We start from the raw sequence: 19999 nt of genomic DNA on the forward strand, positions 1-19999 counted from the left end.
GATTCGTTACACAGCTGGCATGATTGATACAGGAGTGATGGAGGATGGACTGAAAAGGGCTTTTATGGACCTTGTGAAATGCCAAGTCTGTTAACCTTGTGCATGAAGATATTGGGAGCAGTCTTCCTAGCTGAAATGATGTGTTTTAATATTTCCAGCAATTATTGACATTAGGTTGACTCATTCTTCAAAAGCAGGTTTGTGAAGCATCAGCAAGTTTGTGTTCACTCAGCTGTTGCAGCTTTTGACTCCCTTTTTCTTTGGAGCAGAAAATAATTCAGAAGTAACTAATTCAGGTGTGAAATGACAACATTCAGAATGCTCCGTTTTCAGTTTCCTTACAATCCATTCTACAGCCTTGCAGGCTGGAATACATCTCTGTTGAATCAAGGAACATCTGGCATAGCATCCAGCAATGAATCTGGATGAACTGTGGGGTAATGTCTGTAGTTTGAGGTGTTGCATTAAGACTGGTACACTCCTGTGTGTGTTCTGTTGGGCATCACTTGACGACTTGATTTAATCCTCTGACTGTTGTTGTGTTTTCTTGGTGCTCTGAGTAAAGGTGAGAGGTGTCATCGGTGTAACCAGGCTTCTGTACTTACACTCATCTAAATAAATATAGTTAGTTTGATCTACTAAGATGAGTGTAGTGATCACCTGAGAGAAAAATAATACTCCATAAAATAAACCTTTAGGATTTGTGCAGTGTTAAGTAAAATTTCCAAGTGCTCTGTCTCCTTCAGTACAGGTGGAAATCATGCAGTAAGGCTGACCAGCTCCCCCTTGTCACGTCAGTAGGTGCTGCTAATTCCCATTTGATATCAGTTTTCCATGGGTATCTGGCTGGCACAGTTCCACCCAGAACAAGCAGTTTGCAAATGGCATTTCATAATTTGAGAGGTGAAGCTCTCTTTTTCCAGGCAGTGTGGGGCTTCTTCGCTTGGTGCTGAGTGGCAATGAGAAACCAACAACCAAGCACATGCTTCTGGATAAAGATACTCAGTGTCATTTTTATGCTGGGACTGATTTTTATCACTAATGTAGGCAGTGGCTCTGCTTTCTAGCTGTGTACTGTGCGTATGTTTTAACTCATTACTTAACCGAACGTTTGGGCATCTCCAGAGGGCTTTTAATGTAGCCAAAATGAAGTACATTTCCAGTAAATACGTACAAAAGATGTCACAGCCTGTCCAGGAGACAGATGGTGCAGCAAAATCCTACTTTAGTGATTAACTGGGGTAGGAAATGACTTCCCCATGCTGCATTCCCCTTGTAGCTGTTGCTGAGCAGCTGAGAGGAGCCCAGACCTCGAAATTCTCACAGCAACCCCAGAGCAGGACTTAGCGGGTCAGAATCGATCTATTGAGTCTCATCTGACATAAACATCTGAATTAACTGTCATGTGCTGGGGGATGAGGGAGTCTGTGTGTGGCAGTGATACTGTCACTAAGGCAATAACCTTTATTCCTGCTCCTTGCAAGGAAAATGTGAAAGCAGGATGTGGTGGGCACTGAAAGGCAGTTGCGGTGCTGAGCAACTTGAGAAGAGATGCTGCTGGACAAAGCATGCCAGATGACTGCCAAGAGCAGTGTGCTCAATGTCCTGTAATCCCTTTAAAAAAAAACAAAACACTAATGTAGATAGCTTTACAACTACTCCATGCCTTTTGATGTGAAATGGCAATGTTCTAATGATGTTTTGTTTGTTTTTTTTTTTTAACGTGAGGCTAAAGGAAGAGTTTGTTGACTTAAGGAATCCATTTCATATGCTTGTAAAGTCATTCTACCATCAGCTGCTTACTTGTTGTGGAATGTAATTATGTCAGCAGAGGTGAAAAACTCCTGCGCAGAGTGCCCAGGAAACCACCTTCTTCCCCAGCACTGTGGTTACAGAAGCCAAAGGGACCTTCCTGACCTGCTGCAGCTGCCATCTGCTTCCCAGGGGCTGTACTGTGTCCCTTTTGTGTGTGTTTCCCACTCAGCTTTGAAATCAGTTAGGAATCTTCCTTTCTGTAATTCCTGCTGGAAAACTGCTTCTTGGAGGTGACCCAATTCCATTTGTATCTGAAGTTTATTTCTGGTTATTTTATACCATTGCTGCTTGCCCCTTGATCTTAAATGGCTTTTTGCACTCCATAGTATTGGCAAACATGATGTATTTAGCAACTGTAATCTGCTCAATCTTTTTGCAAAGATAAACACATAAAACATTCTCTGTGCTCAGAGGGGAAGCATCTTTGCAGCGTTCTGTTACGAAACCGTCGCTCTAGGATTTGTATGACTGGAATTGCATTTGGTATGTTAGATTACTTCTGGGTAATGCTTTGCAGTGGTGCTAATGCTGATGACAGCTGCGTTAAGCTCGTGGCTGGCGGTTAGCGGGTGGCTTGGCACTAAACAAAGTTCTGTATACCCCCATCACTTCACAGTGATACCACCAGCTTGCAGATGATAGTCACCAATGTGTTTTTCTTTCTGCATATCATCACATTTCTGTTCTTCCCTTCTCAGGCATCAGATCTTTATATTCTAGTTTCTCCCTCTCATGTGACACTGTTTCTGAGCATTATCTTGACGCTTTCTCATGATCTCCTACATTTTGTTGGTTACATAATTATCCTTTAGGTTGGTTTTATGGCCACTTGTTGAAAAAGTGTTGGGAACCTTCCTTGGGGGTAGGTGGTTCTGATGCCAACTCCTCTGCATCTGTTCTGTGCCCAGTGCTGCTGCTTGCAATGATCTCTAATGGTACCGTTCCATTTTGCATCAGCCACACGGGGTGCCCACTGCTTTTCCTCTTGATTAAATAGAACAAATGAACATAGGAAAGTCCTCAGTTCTTCTGTCATGTGCTACCTTCAGTTACCTCCTGCTGAGTTTTATCCTCTTGTGTTTTTATTTCTCTTTATTTTTGTGTTTGAGAATAGGGACTTTGCAAACGTTTTAAGGCCATCCTTTTCTGTGCTGTCAGATATCCTGTTCTCTGGTGTCCTTTTTATTCCTTCTTACTGTTTAATATTCCAAATAGCATATAGGAGAGCCAGTTTGCTGGAGCAAAATGGGTACCTGCAAAGCTGGCTAAATTTAGATACTTTATATCAGAAAGAGTTTGAAAAGTGATGGAATTGAAGTATGAGTAACACCTTCACCAGGGAGCTTGTCTGGCTGGCTTGGGAGTTGCAGGACCAGAACAGCTTGAAGGAATTGAATTTTTGGTGATAAATTTTTCCCTTCAGGAGCAGAGTAGGGTGGGATGGACACTGAGTGCAGCTTCCCGGATGGCCATGGGGTGAGAGAAGAGTGGGCACTTCTTACCTGGTGTTGGCGCGGTCCAAAGGTTAAGGGGAATGCTGGGGGCATTGAAGTAGTGGCTGAAAAAGTGGTTTTAAAATTACAGTTTGGCAATTTCATTTTTATTTCCCCAGCTAACGTACTGTGAAGGAACCTGATTTCTATGATCTCGACATCCTAGTTTAAAAACATAGTTCCGATTTGTTGCATATTAACATATATTTCTCAGAATTGTAGGTATCATTCCTGCCATTAAATTCATACATCCTTGCTAAAATAAAATAAGATAAAATTTCAGTTTAAATATCTGGGTACTAGAAAATTATCTGAGTGAGTATGCAAGTTGTTGTATGCGTTAAAGCTGTTAGAGCTATCCCATTGGGATGGGGGTTCTGCTACTGTCATGAAAACAGCAGCATGAAATAGTTCAAGTATTGAGAAATTCTGTTTTTAGATGCCAAGCCTGATGGTTTTTTGAGGATGGGGAGGGCTTACCAGCTAGTTGTTAGCTAACAGCCTGCACCCAAGGGCAGACTGGCCAACAAGAAGAAATAAACAGTTTCCCCTGACCTATATAGGACATTTTTTTTTAAAGCAAAGAATGATAAAGTATTTTTGTAAATGTTGAGACTGAAAGGCTGGTTTGTTTGTCTCAGAGCCTACTTCTTAGCATTTAAGAATAGTTCTTTATCTGTCCCATTTAGGACCGTATTATTTTACAGAAAAGTGGGCGGTATCCAGCTTTACCCTGATATTGGCCAACTCCCAGCAAATTCTTACTGATAGCAGAAGATGCAAGAAATACCAACAAGTGGTCCTTGAAGAATCTGTTTTGTACCTCCAGTTAATGACTGTCTCCCCAAGCTTTGTGGTGCTGGGGGTCTCGGCCTTCCTCGCAGTCAGCTTGCTGATGTGGTGATCCTGCAGTCTCGCTGGCACAAAAAGCCTTTGTTTCCCAGCAACATTTTTCTTTTAAAGCTACTGAACTGCCTTGTGGATTTCTCCCTTCTCAATTTCTCTGGCCATTGGCCGAGTGCTGAGGGCTCTGTGCTGGAAGCAGCCCTGTACCCCACCCCCCCGTGGCCTGGTGCTGCCTGCAGTGCTGCCACCATTGGACCTTGGAGAATGGTGTATGAATGTGGGGTGAATATTGGAGTGAAGGCATAAGACCTCTTCCACCTTTTTAGTGTTTAGCATGTAAAATTTGCTGCTTTCTCCTCCAACAGCAACGTCCCCACGAGTTTCCTCTGAGCTGGAGCAGGCCCGACCCCAGACCAGTGGGGAAGAAGAGCTGCAGCTGCAGTTGGCGCTGGCGATGAGCCGGGAGGTGGCGGAGCAGGTCAGTGCCCGTGTAGGTTTCCCACATGTTCATGCTTTCATAGTTACAACTACATGCCTCTCTTTGCAATGGCAGCTTGGCTTTGCTCCAGGTGGAATAGGGGGAGAGAAAAAAAAAAAAAGGCCGTTTTGGAAGATGTTGCTCTTTCATTCTTTTTGTTTTCTTATTGTTCTTTTAAATTTCTTTTTTAAAGTAGCTATGGCCTTCGTGCTGTTGAGACTAGTGGAAGATGGCAGTCGCTTTGCAAGAAGACTTTGTTGTGTGGGAAGATGTTAATCATCACACTGCTGAAGGTGTTTTCAGTTAGGAAGAACTGAAAACACGACTAGTCCTGAAAGCCTTCATTTAATGGGGCCAGCATGTGAAATGGCAGTGAATTCTGATTATAATGAAATTTTGAATGATCTGTTAATTCGGTAAGATCTGTCTGGAACAGAAGGGTGATCTAACACAGCGAGCTAGAATATATAAATAACTTGTTCTAAAATAATGTAGCTCCTAAACTATCACTCTTGTTATGTTATTGTGTTAATTCTTAAGAGGTTCATTCTGAATTTGGAGCAAATGCTGTAATTGTGGGTAAAGTTTACTGCATGTTAATATAGAACAAAGCTGTTGAATCTCAGCTCTGAGTGGAAATTCACATCTGCTATGCTGAGTGTCCATAATATTTTTAAAGGCTTCCTGAAACAAGCGTAGTATACTGCTGTATGTTCACATCAGGATCTCTGTGCTTTGAAAAGAAAGCTATCACCCTGTAAACTTAGTCATTACTAAGCAGTGAAGCTAAAGAAAGTACGAATCAGAATACCTCAGTTGAAATAGCTTAAAAAACTGTGAGGGAAATGCCAGTTGTGGAGTAAGTCAGCTTCTGAAAGAGCAAGTGAGAGCAAAAATACTTGCAGTAGTTGAATCTACCACCAACTTGGTAGTTGACAGATGTTAAAAACCTACAAAATATGCGTGGAATTGGCTAGATTGATTCACTTGGATTTCATTGTAGATATATCAGTTGCATTAGATGCAGAGAGATGCTGACAAAAGCCAGAAAAAGTATACTTTAAATCACTGCACCCTTCAGTGCTGATTTCAGTGTGAACATTTCATTTATAGCTTTCCCATTAGGAGTAAAATAACACATGGGTAAATTTCAACCAGCAAAATGGACATTGTAATGACAGCAGTTGTGCTGCTGGCGTGGTCAGGTTGCTCCTGACCTCTGTTTGAGCGAGTTGAGAATCACAGGAACTCTGTTCTCCTGCTGGGTTGCAGATGAGGTACAGGCAGTGAGGCTGGTGGTGCTGCGTGGGCTGTCCTGGCAGCGGGGCTGCACCGGAGGGAGCAGGCAGCACAGTCTAGGCTCATGGTCTATATCAACAGTGTTGATTTCCTTTGCAGGAGGAGCGCCTCAGACGCGGAGATGATCTGAGATTACAGATGGCTCTGGAGGAGAGTCGCAGAGACACAATTAAAATTCCCAAAAAGAAGGAGGTAGTGCCTTCAACTAAGAAATTCCCGGTTACGCTGCCAAAAGCTGAAATACAGTAACACAAAATAGCTTAATACTGAGCATTTTTATGCTTTTGGGATTGCTTTGTTGTGTAGCTTAAAACTTCTTCCACGCGGGTTAAATTTCAAAGTACTGGTCAATGCAGGTGTGTAAAAGGAGAAAAAAAAAATGCTTCTTCGCTCATGGGTTTGTACTTCAGGTTGGTAATGCTCTTGATTAAAGCTCAGATTGTTCCTACCCTCAGCATACTACTCTTTTGGACCTAATGGATGCCCTGCCCTCATCGGCACCGGCCCCACAGAAAACAGAGCCCTGGGGACCTCCTGCTGCTGTTGCAAACCAAACTGATCCCTGGGGAGGATCCACAGTTGCAGCTACTGCCTCTGACCCATGGCAATCATTTGGTAAGAAATTTCTGCCAGAAAGAATGTTTATCTTAAAAGTGCTTGCCTTTCAATGTTAAACTTTTCCAGGTTTCTCAATAGCAGTGCACAATGTCATGCTTGATAACAGCAATGGATTAGTCCATTTTGGTTGCTTCCTGGACTCCAGAATTGACGTTCCTCTAACTCATTTTCAGGCAGAAACAAATGCAAGTTGCAATCCTTTCCATCTTTGTTAAGCAGCTGAGATTTTATGTGCACATTTTGAATCTTAAGAAAGGGGAGAAGAGTGAAGCTTTTGTCTTCTCTTTGCACAGCAAAAACAGCTCGTCTCACCCTGGGGAGATGCTCATGCTTTGGCTGCTAGTTGTGTCCAGTGTCATGGATGTAGACCTTTGCCAGCATTTAATATAGTATAGTGCTTAAGCAGGATGCTCTGGCTAGGAAGGCTGTAGCTCTGAATTGCCAAGTCTCACTCTTAGGGAAATCGAATGTGTATACCATCAGAATGAGATGGACTAAACTGTTTGAATTTACTTACTTACTATACTAAAGAAAAATTGAAGTGACTCTTAAATAGTCTGAGAGTTTCACAAGCTTTTGATACTAAGTTTGTGGAATTTCTTTCTGAAGGGAAATATCCAGTGTTTCTCGTGTTAAAGGGCAGTAATTCCAGTTTTTGCATGTTTGCTTGTGTATGTACTCACTTTGATGCCTCTGCAGTCTGCCCAAGGATTTACTCCTTTGCTTTGGAAAGCTAATGATTCCTCACAGCAGATGTTAAACTCTGGGGAATCGCAGTTGTATCTGTTTTCTTTTTTGGTTAGCTTTGGACTTTTTTCTGGGGGGGGGGGGGGGGAACGACTCTGCATGTTCTTGTGCAGGAGGACCATTCTTCCTGAAGGCTCACGGCTTAGTTCTGTTAGTTCTGCTTCAGACTGATGTTTCCAGGACCTCTGCTATAACTGCTGCAAAATTGTTTGTGTGAGGAGTCAGTGTGCTTCCCTCCGCAGTCATGATGACGATTTTGAAGTTTAATACTGAAGTGCATTTGTTTTTCTCATGGTGGCATTAAAGGCACCCACATAGCTGCTAGGACAACTGCAGCTTGTTTAAGTGCAATTTGTGACTCCATTGGTGGAAAAACTGCAAGCACAAAATTAGAACAAAAGTCTAAGTTTTGGACCCAAATGTAATGGAAATTCGGTTTAATTTTGCATGATTAAAATACAAACAAAACCCACCTCCCTCCAGTCTTGTACTCAATATATCACCCTCTGACAAGATTTTCCTTGCATCAGTTGCAGCTGTAGCATTTCCTCTCAGTGGCTCCCGACTTTATTAACGCCATATAACAACCCCTTGTTCCAGCCTGCTGGTTGCTTGGCTCCCAAGGGCAGTCCTGGAGATGTGAGATTTATGAATTTGACTACTAATAAAAGAGTGACTCATTAAACAGTATTTCTCAAATCCTGCTTGTGCTTTAGCATTTCAGCAGAGATAATGGAAGCTAAGGGAAGGTATCTTCCTGAGTGCTCTCATTTTGTAAGCTCTCTTTATGAAGGAAGAGACTTTTTTGAAAGCTTCCGTTTATGGGAAGCTCTGTCATTAGCATTTCTTGTGTGGCATTGCTTGTAACTCAGCACTGAGGGCAGATAAAGGAAATCTAAGTACTGGAGTGGGAATAGTTAGATTTATTTGGAGCATTTCCTGATCTGAAGCTTCAGCAAGGCTGTGCCACCTGTTGATGAAACAAAGACCAATATTGCAAATTGGATTTTGTACTGTGTGTATAGTGTGGAATTGTGATGCAAAGGGGGAGGGGTGTCGTATGTACTTTATGTACTTTTAATATATAAAGCAGTGTTCAGTTGTGATTTGAAATCCACAAGGTGGTTAAAGGCATCAACTGTATACTGCACGGGTAATTTTGTTCTTCTCTTGGGTCATACAGTTGTTTGCAATAATTAAACCATGTCCGAATTTCATTGGCAAAGTAAATGAGTATTCATCTACTGTCTGATTTGGTCACCGTAGGGTGGCACAAGATGTGTATTTGAAGCATTAGGTTGGCTTTCCTGCAGGGCAGGGGCAGCGGGAATGGGCACCATAGAAGCAAAGCACAAGTGATGCCTTCCAGCAGGGCCCTGGCCCACTGCAAATCTTAAAAATAATTTTATTCTGTGGTCCTGGGGTTTGATAAGCCCACATAGTGTTATATAGTGGAGGAAGGAAGAAGATGTTACCTGTACTAAAGGCCAATCAATTAGTAGGGTGGAAAGGAGGAAGAAATTGGCAGGCAATTACATATGGTGAGACAAGTTTTCTTCTATTTCCTTTTCCCCTTATGGTCTTAATCTGTCATTTTACAGAAGGAAAAGCCCTAAGACTGTGCAGGGCCTGATGACTTGTGAACAGTTTGTGATCTGAATTTATTGAGTGAAGAGTTGTTAATACCTTCCAATAAAAATTGGAATACTGAACATACAGGCATAGGGTTAAAAATTAATAATGTGGAAAGGGGCATCTTAGATTTGTGTCAGGAGGCATGCTTACAAATGAGGATAAAAGAAAACACGACCAGCTTGGGAAGCCGATGATATTTTTATGAAGTAATAGTTTTGTGGAAAAGGATCTGACAACTGTGCTGTCTGCTTCTTGCAGATCTCTTTGTTCGAGTCTTAATGTTATGTATTTTGTGTCTTTCACAAAGGCTTTTTAGAAACCTTCTGTGTATGAGTTCATAAGTATCCCCTATGTTGTAGGTCACTGCAAGTCAGATATTCTCTGTTGAGATGGCAAGTTCTGCAGCAAAAGCATGTTTGTTTTCATGTTGGAACTGCATGTCCTTTAAAATTCAGTTTCAAATGGGAGCTTAGTATTATTCATCTGTCTCCCACAGAATTTAGTTTGCTTATTTCTTCTGCACGTGTAACGTAGATTCTGAGACTTGATTGGTGTTCCTAATATTGAATTGCTTCACCTTTTTGTGTTTAGCATTAGTAGGCAATAATGACTCATAAATGAGTTTGATCTCCTAGGAAAGCTTTCCAAAGTGAACCTGTACTGACTTGTGTTGCTGTTGGCTTTTTTTTTTTTGGCAGGTGCCAAACCAGCTGCTTCTGTTGACCCGTGGGCAGCACCAGCAGGATCTGCAACTCAGTCTCTGTCCAAAAATGTTGACCCATGGGCTCCTGCTCAGCCATCTTCTACTGCAGCAAAACCTTCGGTGGATCCTTGGGGACCAGCGCCCGCAAACAAACCCCTCTCTACTTCTGGTGAGAAATTGTTTCATTCCATGTGTTCTATTTTAGTAAAAAAGTAAAATCTGAATGAGTTTTTATTTCATGTATTGCTTAGTTAAATAATGAGCTGAACAATTTGCAGTGTTGTTCTTTTGAAATAAACAGGAGTTACTATAGCTAGCAGCAAAAAGAACTTCAGATGTGATTAACTTGGAGCTCTGAGTTTGTGTTGCTGCTTTCTTAGTGCTCTCTTACATTCTTCTATTAGTATGTGTGGATGCATGCCGAGCTGTTACGACTGCTGCTGCCGTTGCATTTTTAAATGAGTTTTATTTTTAATTAGACAAGGACTTAATTTCTGGAAATGAATGTTGCTATAATTTTACCTTTCATCATGATAAATAGCTGTGCAGATGGATGTCTCTGCTGACATAGATTGACAGGTTAAGCAGCTCCACACGCTGAGATTTTTAGAGGTGCGAATTAAGGTTTGTTGCTTCAGACTGAGGGTGTCAAATCTGTTCCTAAACTGTTGTGCAGCAAGATCAAGAAGGTGCTGATATAATTGTCTGTTCACGCTCTGTAACTAATGCAGCCTTGATGAGTCTTAGTACCTGGAATTTCCATATTGGCACCGTGGCTAAATACATCCGAAATGCATTTTCTGCCAGTCATTCATCCCAGGGCTTAATAAACAAAGGAGTCACAAAGCGGATATTGTGAAAAGTTCTCTAACGTACTTTTGCCTTGGCTAAGGAATATAAGTGGATCATTATGGGATTGTTTAGCTGTGGTGATCGTTCTTTTTGTTTTAGAGTTTCTATTATGTACAATCTTGCTTGTTCTCTTTCTTGGTTTTTTGTGTTGTTTTTGTCTTTTTGTGCTCTTTAAGGAGCAGAGATCTGTACCCATGCTTGCTTGAAATGTGTTGAAGCTTAAAGCTAACTTAAAAATGAAAAAAACATTCTGGTGAATGCAGAAAGAAAAAGTAGATGTCAAAGCTTTTCAGTAGAGGGATTGCTGTTTATCTAGGTGTGGTTTTTATTCCCCATTTTGAGGCAAGGGTGTGTCTACATTTTGAAGATGTTTTGTTTTCATTTGTTGCAAGCGATGGCTGAGTTCTAGTGTTTCAGTTAACAGAGCCTTACCATCACTAGGTGATACTGATAACCTTTACTATTGCATTTCTCCTCCTTTTAAGTAAAATCTTATGTTACAGCGACACTACATTGGTGTTTAGGAGCATATTCAGAAGTGTATTTTTCTTGAGGGCTGATTAGCACACTCCAGAGTTCGGGCTGTGAAATCGTTGCTATCTCTTCTTCCACAGCAATCATTGCCTGCCTGGGCATCTAAGTGCAGACATTCAATAAAAACCCAGCATGCTAAGGTGTGCCTAACATTGTGATTAAAAGCACATTGCTATGAATCATTCAGCTGATAGTGTAAGGAGAATTCTCTGCCATTACCCTTCTCCTTGATCCTTCATAAGAGTAGGAGCTCTCTGGCTGCTCTGAACTGCTGCCCTGGGACCCAACAGAGTGGCTTCTTGGTAACATGAGTGGTTAGAAATTGCTTTTGGTAGAATCAGATGTGTGATGCAATCAAAGATCTGCTAATGATAGAGCTCTCTTGCTGTTTTGAACAGGAAGTACATCTTTTGACCTCTTCAGTAATTTGAATGGTACAGTTAAAGATGATTTTTCTGAATTTGACACACTTCGAACTTCCAAAAAACCAGGTATGCATTAAGTCCTTAGCACACAGACAGTTTGGGTATAGTCTCAACAACAGCTGTGTTTGTTCTTGAATTTTATGTAAAAAAGCGAAAGCCCGTTGCCATTCACATAAGCAAAGATTAAACCTGGTGATGATGCTTTTGTAAAGGCTTGTTGTTAACGTTTTGGGCTGTGCATGAGCTCGTGGGGAGCTGGCTTCTGGCCTTGTGAGCCACAGAACTTTACCCTGCAACCTTTTGATAGGTTGGCCCAGAAATTTGCTTGGCTTCTGTATTCATAGCGTCCAGCATGTGTTTGGAATATAGTTTGTATAGTCAAACAGAGCAGTACTGACTAAATTTCTCAGATATATAAGTTCCAATGTGTGTGACATTGGTAGGAAAATGAGGAAATATACTTTTATGAATGCTTTAGGGTGGTTTTTTTGTTTAGTGTTTTTTTTTTAATTTTGGTTATTTAATAGTTACTGAATAAAAACTGCCACATCTTAGCATGTGTGTGCTTTGATAATGTGTACTTTAAGGAAGATTCTGGCTGAAGTACTGGTGACTGAGTTGAAGCTGGGCTGGGCTTCTTCAACACAAAGAAAATGTGAGCAAAATCTGGGTACAAAGGGTACAGCAGTGGGTGCTGCAGGGGCGGAAGTGGAAGCTTTGGAGTGTTTTTTCCTTGGAAATTCCTGGTTGCAACATAGTTACAGGAATATTCACCAGGGCAAATTGGGCAGGGTATTCTGAAGAGCGCCGCAACTCTTGCTGTATCTTTTCATACTTTCCTAAGTAACATTTAGAGTGTATCTGCTTGCATACAAAGGGTGTTGTGTGTGCATGAATGTTTAAAGGTGACCTATATGAATGTTAGATTTTAAAATATTTTCCCTTGTCAGAGACTTCAGGGTTTTCTTTGCTTGATTATGTAATCAATGAGATAAGTGTTGTTTTTCTCTTTGTGTTGTTACAGCTGAATCAGGTTCCACTTTGCCGTCCCAGCATAGCGGTACCACAAGTCCTGATCTCTTTGATTCCCAACACTCAAGCATGACATCAGGCAAACAGAGCGCAGCTCGAAAAACCCCCGAGTCTTTTTTGGGCCCCAATGCTGCTCTGGTGAACCTGGATTCACTGGTGTCCAAGCCACCGCAACCTGTAACTTCGCTGAATCCATTCTTGGCACCAGGTCTGTTTCTGCACATTCCTTTGGTTATTTTATTTTATCTTTCCTATAGGAAAACTCTGCATAACTCATTCCCATTTGGTTTAACGTAAGCCATTTTTGGCTTGTTTTTCTTGATTGTTTCAGCCAGCAGATCATGATTGGGAGCAGAAGGGTGGGACAGTGTGGTTTCTAGGCGTGCTGCTGTTGAACGCCTAGAGTTCCTACCCCTGTGCAGCTGCAGTTGGGCTAGCTTTGTTCAAGCAGGTTTTCTTCCACTGCTGCACTTGCTCTCTTAGAAGCATCTGTGTTAGAGGAAGACTTTTGGTTATTAAAAATCTCTGAGCTAAAACTGACTGATTGTCAGAACAGGTAAGACAGGAATATGTGCCACCAGAGAACGTGCTGGGAGAGTGGTAGGTGGTAGAATCTTGTGGCAAACCCTTTTTCTACTGATGCTCAAGCAAATTAGTATTTCTGACTCCAACCTAGGTTTCAAATAGCAAACTTTGCTGTATGTTCTGATGGGCTGCTGATCATAGGCTGTCTTTAGTCTAGCATGGTAACCTATTTTTGATCAAAATACACTCTCAGTGTATCCCTGTTGTTCAGTGAGCCTTTACTTTGAGTGAACTCAGAAGGTGGCAGTAAACATTTGGAAGATGTGTGTATTTTTAAAAGCTACTCATATGCACTGAAATTTGTGTGTGACACTGGTGTGGTGAAATACTTTAAAATGGTATTTCAGTATCTATTTTCTTCACTTTTCTGGCAGGGAAAAAAAAAAAGACGACAGTTAAACTCCTTAAGTAAAGAGAAAGGCAGCAATTCTGAAGAGCTTGGCAGTGCTTACCCAGAGAAAATCTCTGTATCTGCCATTACCAGTTACTACAAAAAGTTTGTAAGGGGTCACTGGGCCATCCAAATAACACTGTGCATATACGGTAAAAGGAATTTGTAGTGTTGGCAGCAGCCCAAAAAACCTCAAATGCTGGGAAAGTCATTCTCTGCTTTTTCTAGCACCGCTGTAATTCGGAAACAAGTTGTTTACTTTATGGATTCTTGTCAAAGCTCAGTGCCAGAAACACGTACAGTTTCTAAATGGAGTTAACTGGAAGAGATCCTGAAGATCTGCAGTAGCTAGATAGCAGAAAGGGAGTAGAAATAGCCTTTTAAAGGCAAATTTTAAGGTGTTCTTTTAATTAAATGATCTCATAGGTGGTCATGTTTAACGTTATTGAATTTAGAACCTGTTACTTCTGTTACTGTCATCAAAAGTGGAAACAGTTGGTCAGTAAATGAACATTCTGTGGTGTGGGTGGCCTGAATGAAACAGACTGTTGGTGCACCAGGCTGCTGAGTGGCATCTGCTGGGTAATTTGGGGTTGGGAGCATGTCTAGAGGGTGCATTCTTTGCTGGAAAAGGTGATCTCCAAAACCTCAGCATTTGTGGAGGTGCGATCTTCCCTCTTCCCCCTTCTCTCAAAACTAGGTGCAGCTACAGCACCAACTCCAATCAACCCCTTCCAAGTGAATCAGCCTCAGCCACTCACTCTAAATCAGATGAGAGCAAGTCCTGTGATGGGAACCAGTCCTTCTTTCAGTGCTGTGCCACCAATAAGCATGGAGCCAATACCTCTGTCTTCCATGGCCCCAGTGCCTGTGGGAATGGCACCGATACCAGCTATGGGCACTGTGGCATCCATAACAAGGATGGGCCAGGGGATGAACGTGAGCATTGCAGGATCAATGACCCAACCTCTTCACAGTACAGGAATCCCGCCGTCAGCATCCCAGTCTACAAATACAACTAACCCTTTTCTCCTATAAAGACCCAATTAAAGGAACTTTCTTTTCATAGTGTTTCCAGGCTGAAGTCTTTACAGTGAAACAAACGTGGCCTGTGTGGACTGAATGGTGTGTAAGAGACTTGGAAGTAGATTTGCAGTTTACAGTTATGATCTTTGAAGAGTTGTCTCTACTTACCAGTTAATCTAAATCTAGTCTTTGCTACAGATGGTACCTTACTTTGGCTTGTTGAGCATTATGTGAAATGTTCAGACTTTTCACCAAAGTTAGATTCTGCCCATTTTGTTACTTTGTTAATCATTTCAATACACTTTCTAGGGAGAACCTGCCATTTTAAACTCCGTTGGCTGTTTTGTAGATGTCAGATGATGTGCTGGATCCTGAAATTACTATTTACCTGCATCTGTCACTTCCTATGCCCATATGATAGACCTGAGATTCAGAGTGCTAGTGAATGTTTTGCACATAACTGTACACAGTTCTAGACTGTTGGTTCACCCATAGTCCTTACTCTTAGAAGAGAATGATTCGGAGGGCCCAGGTGGCTGGTTTTTATGCATTAAACATTGCAACGCAAAATCGCACTGCTTTGGTATCAGAGGTCTGACCGAGAAAGCAAGCTTGTCTCAAAAGGAAAAAGCAGACAAAAAACCCAAGAACATTTGCAAGTTGTCAAGTATAACGTGTGCTGTTGTATGCAGTGTTGAATTTGTACACTACTCTAAGGACTCCTGAGGAACTCTCTGTGAGTGGCATGCTGCACTCGTGCTGAGTGAGTGTCCTGCTCTGTGCTTGTCCAGTACCAGCTTCGTTTGGAAGTTATGTGTATTTTGTTTTTATTTGACTTACAATGTGAGTTGAAAGAAAAAAAGAAATACAGTGGGACAACTTTGAATTCAGTTTCACCGTGGCAAGCTTTAAAACTAATTCAGGCTTAACCTTGCTATATGCAGTTACTCTTGTATACTTTTGCACATATTTTGTTTAGTACAGTTTCATATTTGAGTTTGCAGAGTTACCTGATAGTCCTTTTTTTGCTAATTTTTATAATGTGGTTCTTATTTAACTGTCTGGTTTTGATAGATTTATCAAGTCTGGCTGAAAAATTAAGATATTGGCAAATGTCATTTTTATGGTTTTAATGCCCTCTTATTTATGGTTTTAGCTCTTCGTTTCTGTAAAGAGAGTTTAAAAGGGAAGATTAACACTAAAATATTTTACTTTTAAATGAAGTATTCATAATGCAGTTCAAAACAAATTCTCGTGACTAATTATTTTTAGATGAATTGAATTTGAACATAACGTGATTTAAGACTACATTAAAGAGAACAAACACTAAAGTCTCCTTTCCCTTGGTTTGTTCCCGTTTTCCGATGACCGGAATGGACAGACGTGTAGCCTTCACAAAGGTCAGCAGAGAGGCTGTTGTTTTTTATTTCTTCTTAAGATGTTTAAAGTTCTAATGTACAAACACAGCTCATTAATTGTATGGACTAATTTTTCTTAATGAAAGGTGCGCTCCATATTAATAACTGGTTCCATTTACTCACTGTAAGCTGAACTGTACGTTTTAACTTGCATGTCTGGACTCATCGGCACCAAACCACGCTCAGGTTTCAGTCCGTGTCTCTGGTGCAGAGCTGGCTGCTCAGAGTGGCAGTGCTCTGAGCTCTGCTTTCACAAGCAACATAAACATGCGCAGAGAGTGTGGAAGGGAAGTCCCAGTGCTTGCTCCTGCCTCGAGGGCATCTCCGAATGAACTGATGCATTTTGGTGGCCTTTCCCTAATTAGGAGGACAAAAAAACAAAGAAAAAGCTGGAAGAGATTGCCAGTTTCATGTCTTGGTGCAGTGATGCTGAGTGGGGCAGTCTTAGGGTTGCGTGCTGCAGAGGGAAGGGCTGGCTGATGGTTGTGTCTTGTGGTGGGCAGGGAGGCTGAAAGACTATCAAATCTAGGGTACAATCACAGAGTTTAGCTGTGTAGGTCAGTGTAGCTCTATTAGTAGATGGAATGCTAAACGTGTGGATGTTTCTATGCAGATTGTTCTATCCTCTTGATACTAATGGATTTGCAAGTAGGATTCGGGATATTCATCTGCTCTTGTTTTCATAGAAGAGGAAAAAGAATGACTGTCCACACCCAGTCTGTCTTTTTTAAAAAGAAAACAAAAACATTCATGATGCCTTTCAGAATAAGGAAAAAATACTTTACTTTTTTGTTGTTGCTGAAGTTATTGAAAAGTTTAGACCAGGAAGGGTGTGATTCTTGCATATGGGGGGGAAGTGCTTTCCAATTGATCTGTGGCAAGATTTATATCTCATTATTTTTCCAGGTTAGTTTTATCAACAGTGAAATTGAGGTCACTTGATGTTTTTCCCTTAGTCAGTCACTTGAATGCATTTGTGACAGCTAGATGGGGCATAATCTATTCAGCCAAGCAGTTCTAATCACAGCCTCTCATTTAACACTAGGTAACTGTTTTCTGAGGCCAGATGGGGTTGATAGTATTTAAAATTATAAAGTCATCTGTAGCTCAGAATAATGATCTGTCACCGTGAATTGATCCAAATATGACGCTGGTCTGGTGGGGAGCCCTGGCTTAATGAAACTGCTGAATGGCAGATTGTTGCTTTCACCGAGCCACTTCTGCAAGAGCTGCACCGCTTTCCCATTGCGCGGAGATGTATATTGCGGCAGTGTGTGGCAAGGCAGCATGGAGCAGCGGTGCTGCAGGGCTGAGGGCTCTGCCCTGCTGACATCCAAGCCTGGAGCCGTGGCTCTGCCCCTGCCTTGCTGAAGCTTCAGCTGTGTCCAGAAGGGTGAATCCATTTCCTGATAATTTAACTGCTCCTCAGAATACTCCTTCGCCCTCCCTGCCTCCACCTCTTCCTGCATGGGGGATGTGTGTGCATCTGATCGTGTCTGCTCTGGCCTGTTTCTCCAAATGTGTTTCCCTCTTCCCCTTCTTTTTCTCACTTGCAGATATTAAAAGTGCTTTTGATTTTTTTAAAAAATGTTAGTATCCCAGAATAGCCTTACTGGTCAAATTGACCAAAGATAAAGTGTTAATTATTTTGTAAAAAGAAAAAAAAAATCTTGGCATAATTTTAAACCCAAAATAAGCTCAGTTATTTATTCAGTTTTATACTATATAGAAACTAAACTACATTAAGGGGACAGGGAAGGAAAACCGTGGTGGGTTGTGGTGTTTACAGTCTTTTTGAAGTCCCGTAGCTAAGACGACTATTGTTATCCATCTTCCCTTTTGCTGTTACAGTTTCTAATGTGTACTGTATGTATTAATATTGCACAGATTGTGGAGAAATATATGGTTTATTTTTCACAGCAGAATCTCACAAGACTCACTTCCTTTACAAGTGTTACAATTTAAATATTTACCAAACTGTTTTCATAATACTGGGAGCCGGCTGCTTTTTATGAATTTGTGCTGACTATTGACATTATTTACTGTATAAATAATTTATCATTTGTACTATTGTATCATAATGTCTGTATCTTTGTGTCATTTTTCCCGAGCGATGTCACGAATGTGATATTTAATAATGCCATCAGAACAGTGGAAAGACGAGGGGTTTGTAGGTGACTGGTCAGAATTAAAATTGTATTGCTTATATTCCAGATGTGTTGCTTCTTCCAGACTCTGCGTAGTGTTTGTATCCTGTCCCAAACCGGTGGCTGCCGTGCCTGATTTAGTTTTCAAGGACGTTGATGGATTGATTGGTTGAGATGATGAAGGTTTGTGCTAAAAGTCCAAGGCTCTAGGAGAAAGCTGATGGTTATTGAGAGTGATGCTTCTTGTATATTGTCAATGTGATTCCTTCGATGAATTCATGGCTTTCCTGGGGCAAGCCTGCTCTTGCTATGAGAAAGGGGGGTTTCTTACAGACCACTTAATTCAGAATCAGTTGAGACCTTACTAACTCAATAAAATTGGAAGACTTGTGTTGCAGGTGACTGAATTGCTTCTTTAAACCGCATCACCGTTCAAACAGCATTTTTGGAGGAATGATAAGCTACTTTCCCTGCAGAGGCTTCAGTATTTATGTTGAGACAGAAGGCTGTGGAGAACTTGACTTGTGAAGCCATTCACTCATGGAATAAGGGCTGGGGGAACTGTGACAGAACTGACTTCTGGAGCCCTTGCCTCCTGTTTTGCCTTCAAACTAAAGGTGCAGCCTTGCCCTTTCTGCAAGGTTGGCTCTGCGCTGTCAATGGAGCAGCCCTGCACTGGGCAGCAATGAGCTTGCTTCCAGCTGGGAGGTGATTTCAGCTTCTAATTTGGGATGGTTTAAATGGAAGGTACTTCATTATCAGGCTATTTCAAGAGCTGCCTCTCCAGAGCCCGCCCAGTTTTCCTGTAGCTGTGCTTTGCTGCCAGTCAGACTCATCAGCAATCAAATACTTAATTTCTGGTGCTGAAGCTGCAGTGGTGCTGGAGACCTGGCAGCTGGCGAGGCAGGTGTGGGAAGAAGCGTCAGGTCTGTGAATGATTTCATTTTGGATTTGTGGCACAGAGCTTGCTGTGGGTGTTCTCAAACCCATTGCTTCTGTAATGCTCCAGTTTCCCTGGAGAGCGAGTTCGCCTCTGGTCAGGTCTTTAATTCGTTTTGCTTCTGTTTTGGGGCATGAAAGGAAGAGAGAGAAACTTCTGTTGCCGCAGATGACAGCCAAAGTACCTTTTGTTTTTTGTAGCTCTCATTTTTACAGGCGGATGTTCTGTGGCTTGTGTTCTGCTCCTGTGCAGGACAGTTCCTCTCTGCCTGTGCAGTATTTGCTCCTCTGGCCACCACCTCTTGTGGTGACTTTATAAAACCCTTAAAAAAGAGCTGAGTTCTGCAGCCTGTTGCAAGCCAAAGGGACTGTTGGAGGAAGGCAGAGCTGATAACGCTGCTGGGAGTGATTGCGGCTGTGCCTGTGCTTCCTCTGACCTTGAGCAGGCTCTCTCCTCACTGCCCCTGGCTTCCTCTTCCTCTTCTGTGAATCAGGGTGGTATTTGCCTGCTTTTGGGGAGGAAAAGGGCTATCTGGATGAAGTATTGTCTAGCTGCTTGCCCTGCCAGCAGTGCCAAGTATTTCTGCTGAGTGTGTACATTGCTGCTACCTCTTGTTTGTCCTGGGTTGCAAGTGGTGCAAGCTTTGCTCTTCCGCTCATTTTCAGTGAACTGTGGGGAAATGCTTGTGGCCAGCTCGTTTTCTGGCTTTGGCAAGACTTCTGCAACTGCCTGCAATCCACTTTTCTGAGAACCAGACTTGATTTACACAGTCCCTCATGCTGAAAACTTCCACTTTCTAAAAATCGTAGCTATTGTCTGCCTTCCAGGTAATGTCCTCTCTGTATTGTGAACCGGGACACAAATGAACATTGATTTTTGTAAAGACAGCAGTTGGCTTTGGAGCTCAGGGTTATAAATAACTGAGAGCCAGTGTTATATATGATGGTAGCAATCCTGTCTCTTAGTGTCGATCGATTATACCCTCTAATTGTTGAAGACTTAAGACTTCAATGAT

At 41.8% G+C, this 19999-nt stretch overlaps 1 protein-coding gene and 1 non-coding gene across 19 annotated transcripts in view; both read left to right on the forward strand.

Moving 5' to 3' along the window:
- The window catches only part of EPN2 (epsin 2), a 44989-nt gene extending 26548 nt beyond the window's left edge, over positions 1-18441 (forward strand). For 7 of the 18 annotated variants that reach the window (XM_015294185.4, XM_040647370.2, XM_015294184.4 and 4 more), the window contains exons 3-9: positions 4520-4644; positions 6031-6123; positions 6387-6546; positions 9630-9803; positions 11419-11511; positions 12470-12685; positions 14154-18441. In XM_015294185.4, coding sequence (XP_015149671.1) covers positions 4520-4644; positions 6031-6123; positions 6387-6546; positions 9630-9803; positions 11419-11511; positions 12470-12685; positions 14154-14491 — 1199 coding nt within the window. In that variant the 3' untranslated portion in view covers positions 14492-18441. 18 annotated transcript variants of the gene reach the window in all.
- MIR1551 (microRNA 1551) lies at positions 9934-10023 on the forward strand. Its single transcript, NR_035035.1, has one exon. It is a non-coding gene; the product is annotated as a microRNA 1551 (primary transcript).
- Positions 18442-19999: the final 1558 nt, after the last annotated feature.

The sequence above is a fragment of the Gallus gallus genome, chromosome 14, assembly GCF_016699485.2.
Source record: "Gallus gallus isolate bGalGal1 chromosome 14, bGalGal1.mat.broiler.GRCg7b, whole genome shotgun sequence".
In the NCBI taxonomy this organism is placed as follows: Eukaryota; Metazoa; Chordata; class Aves; order Galliformes; family Phasianidae; genus Gallus; species Gallus gallus.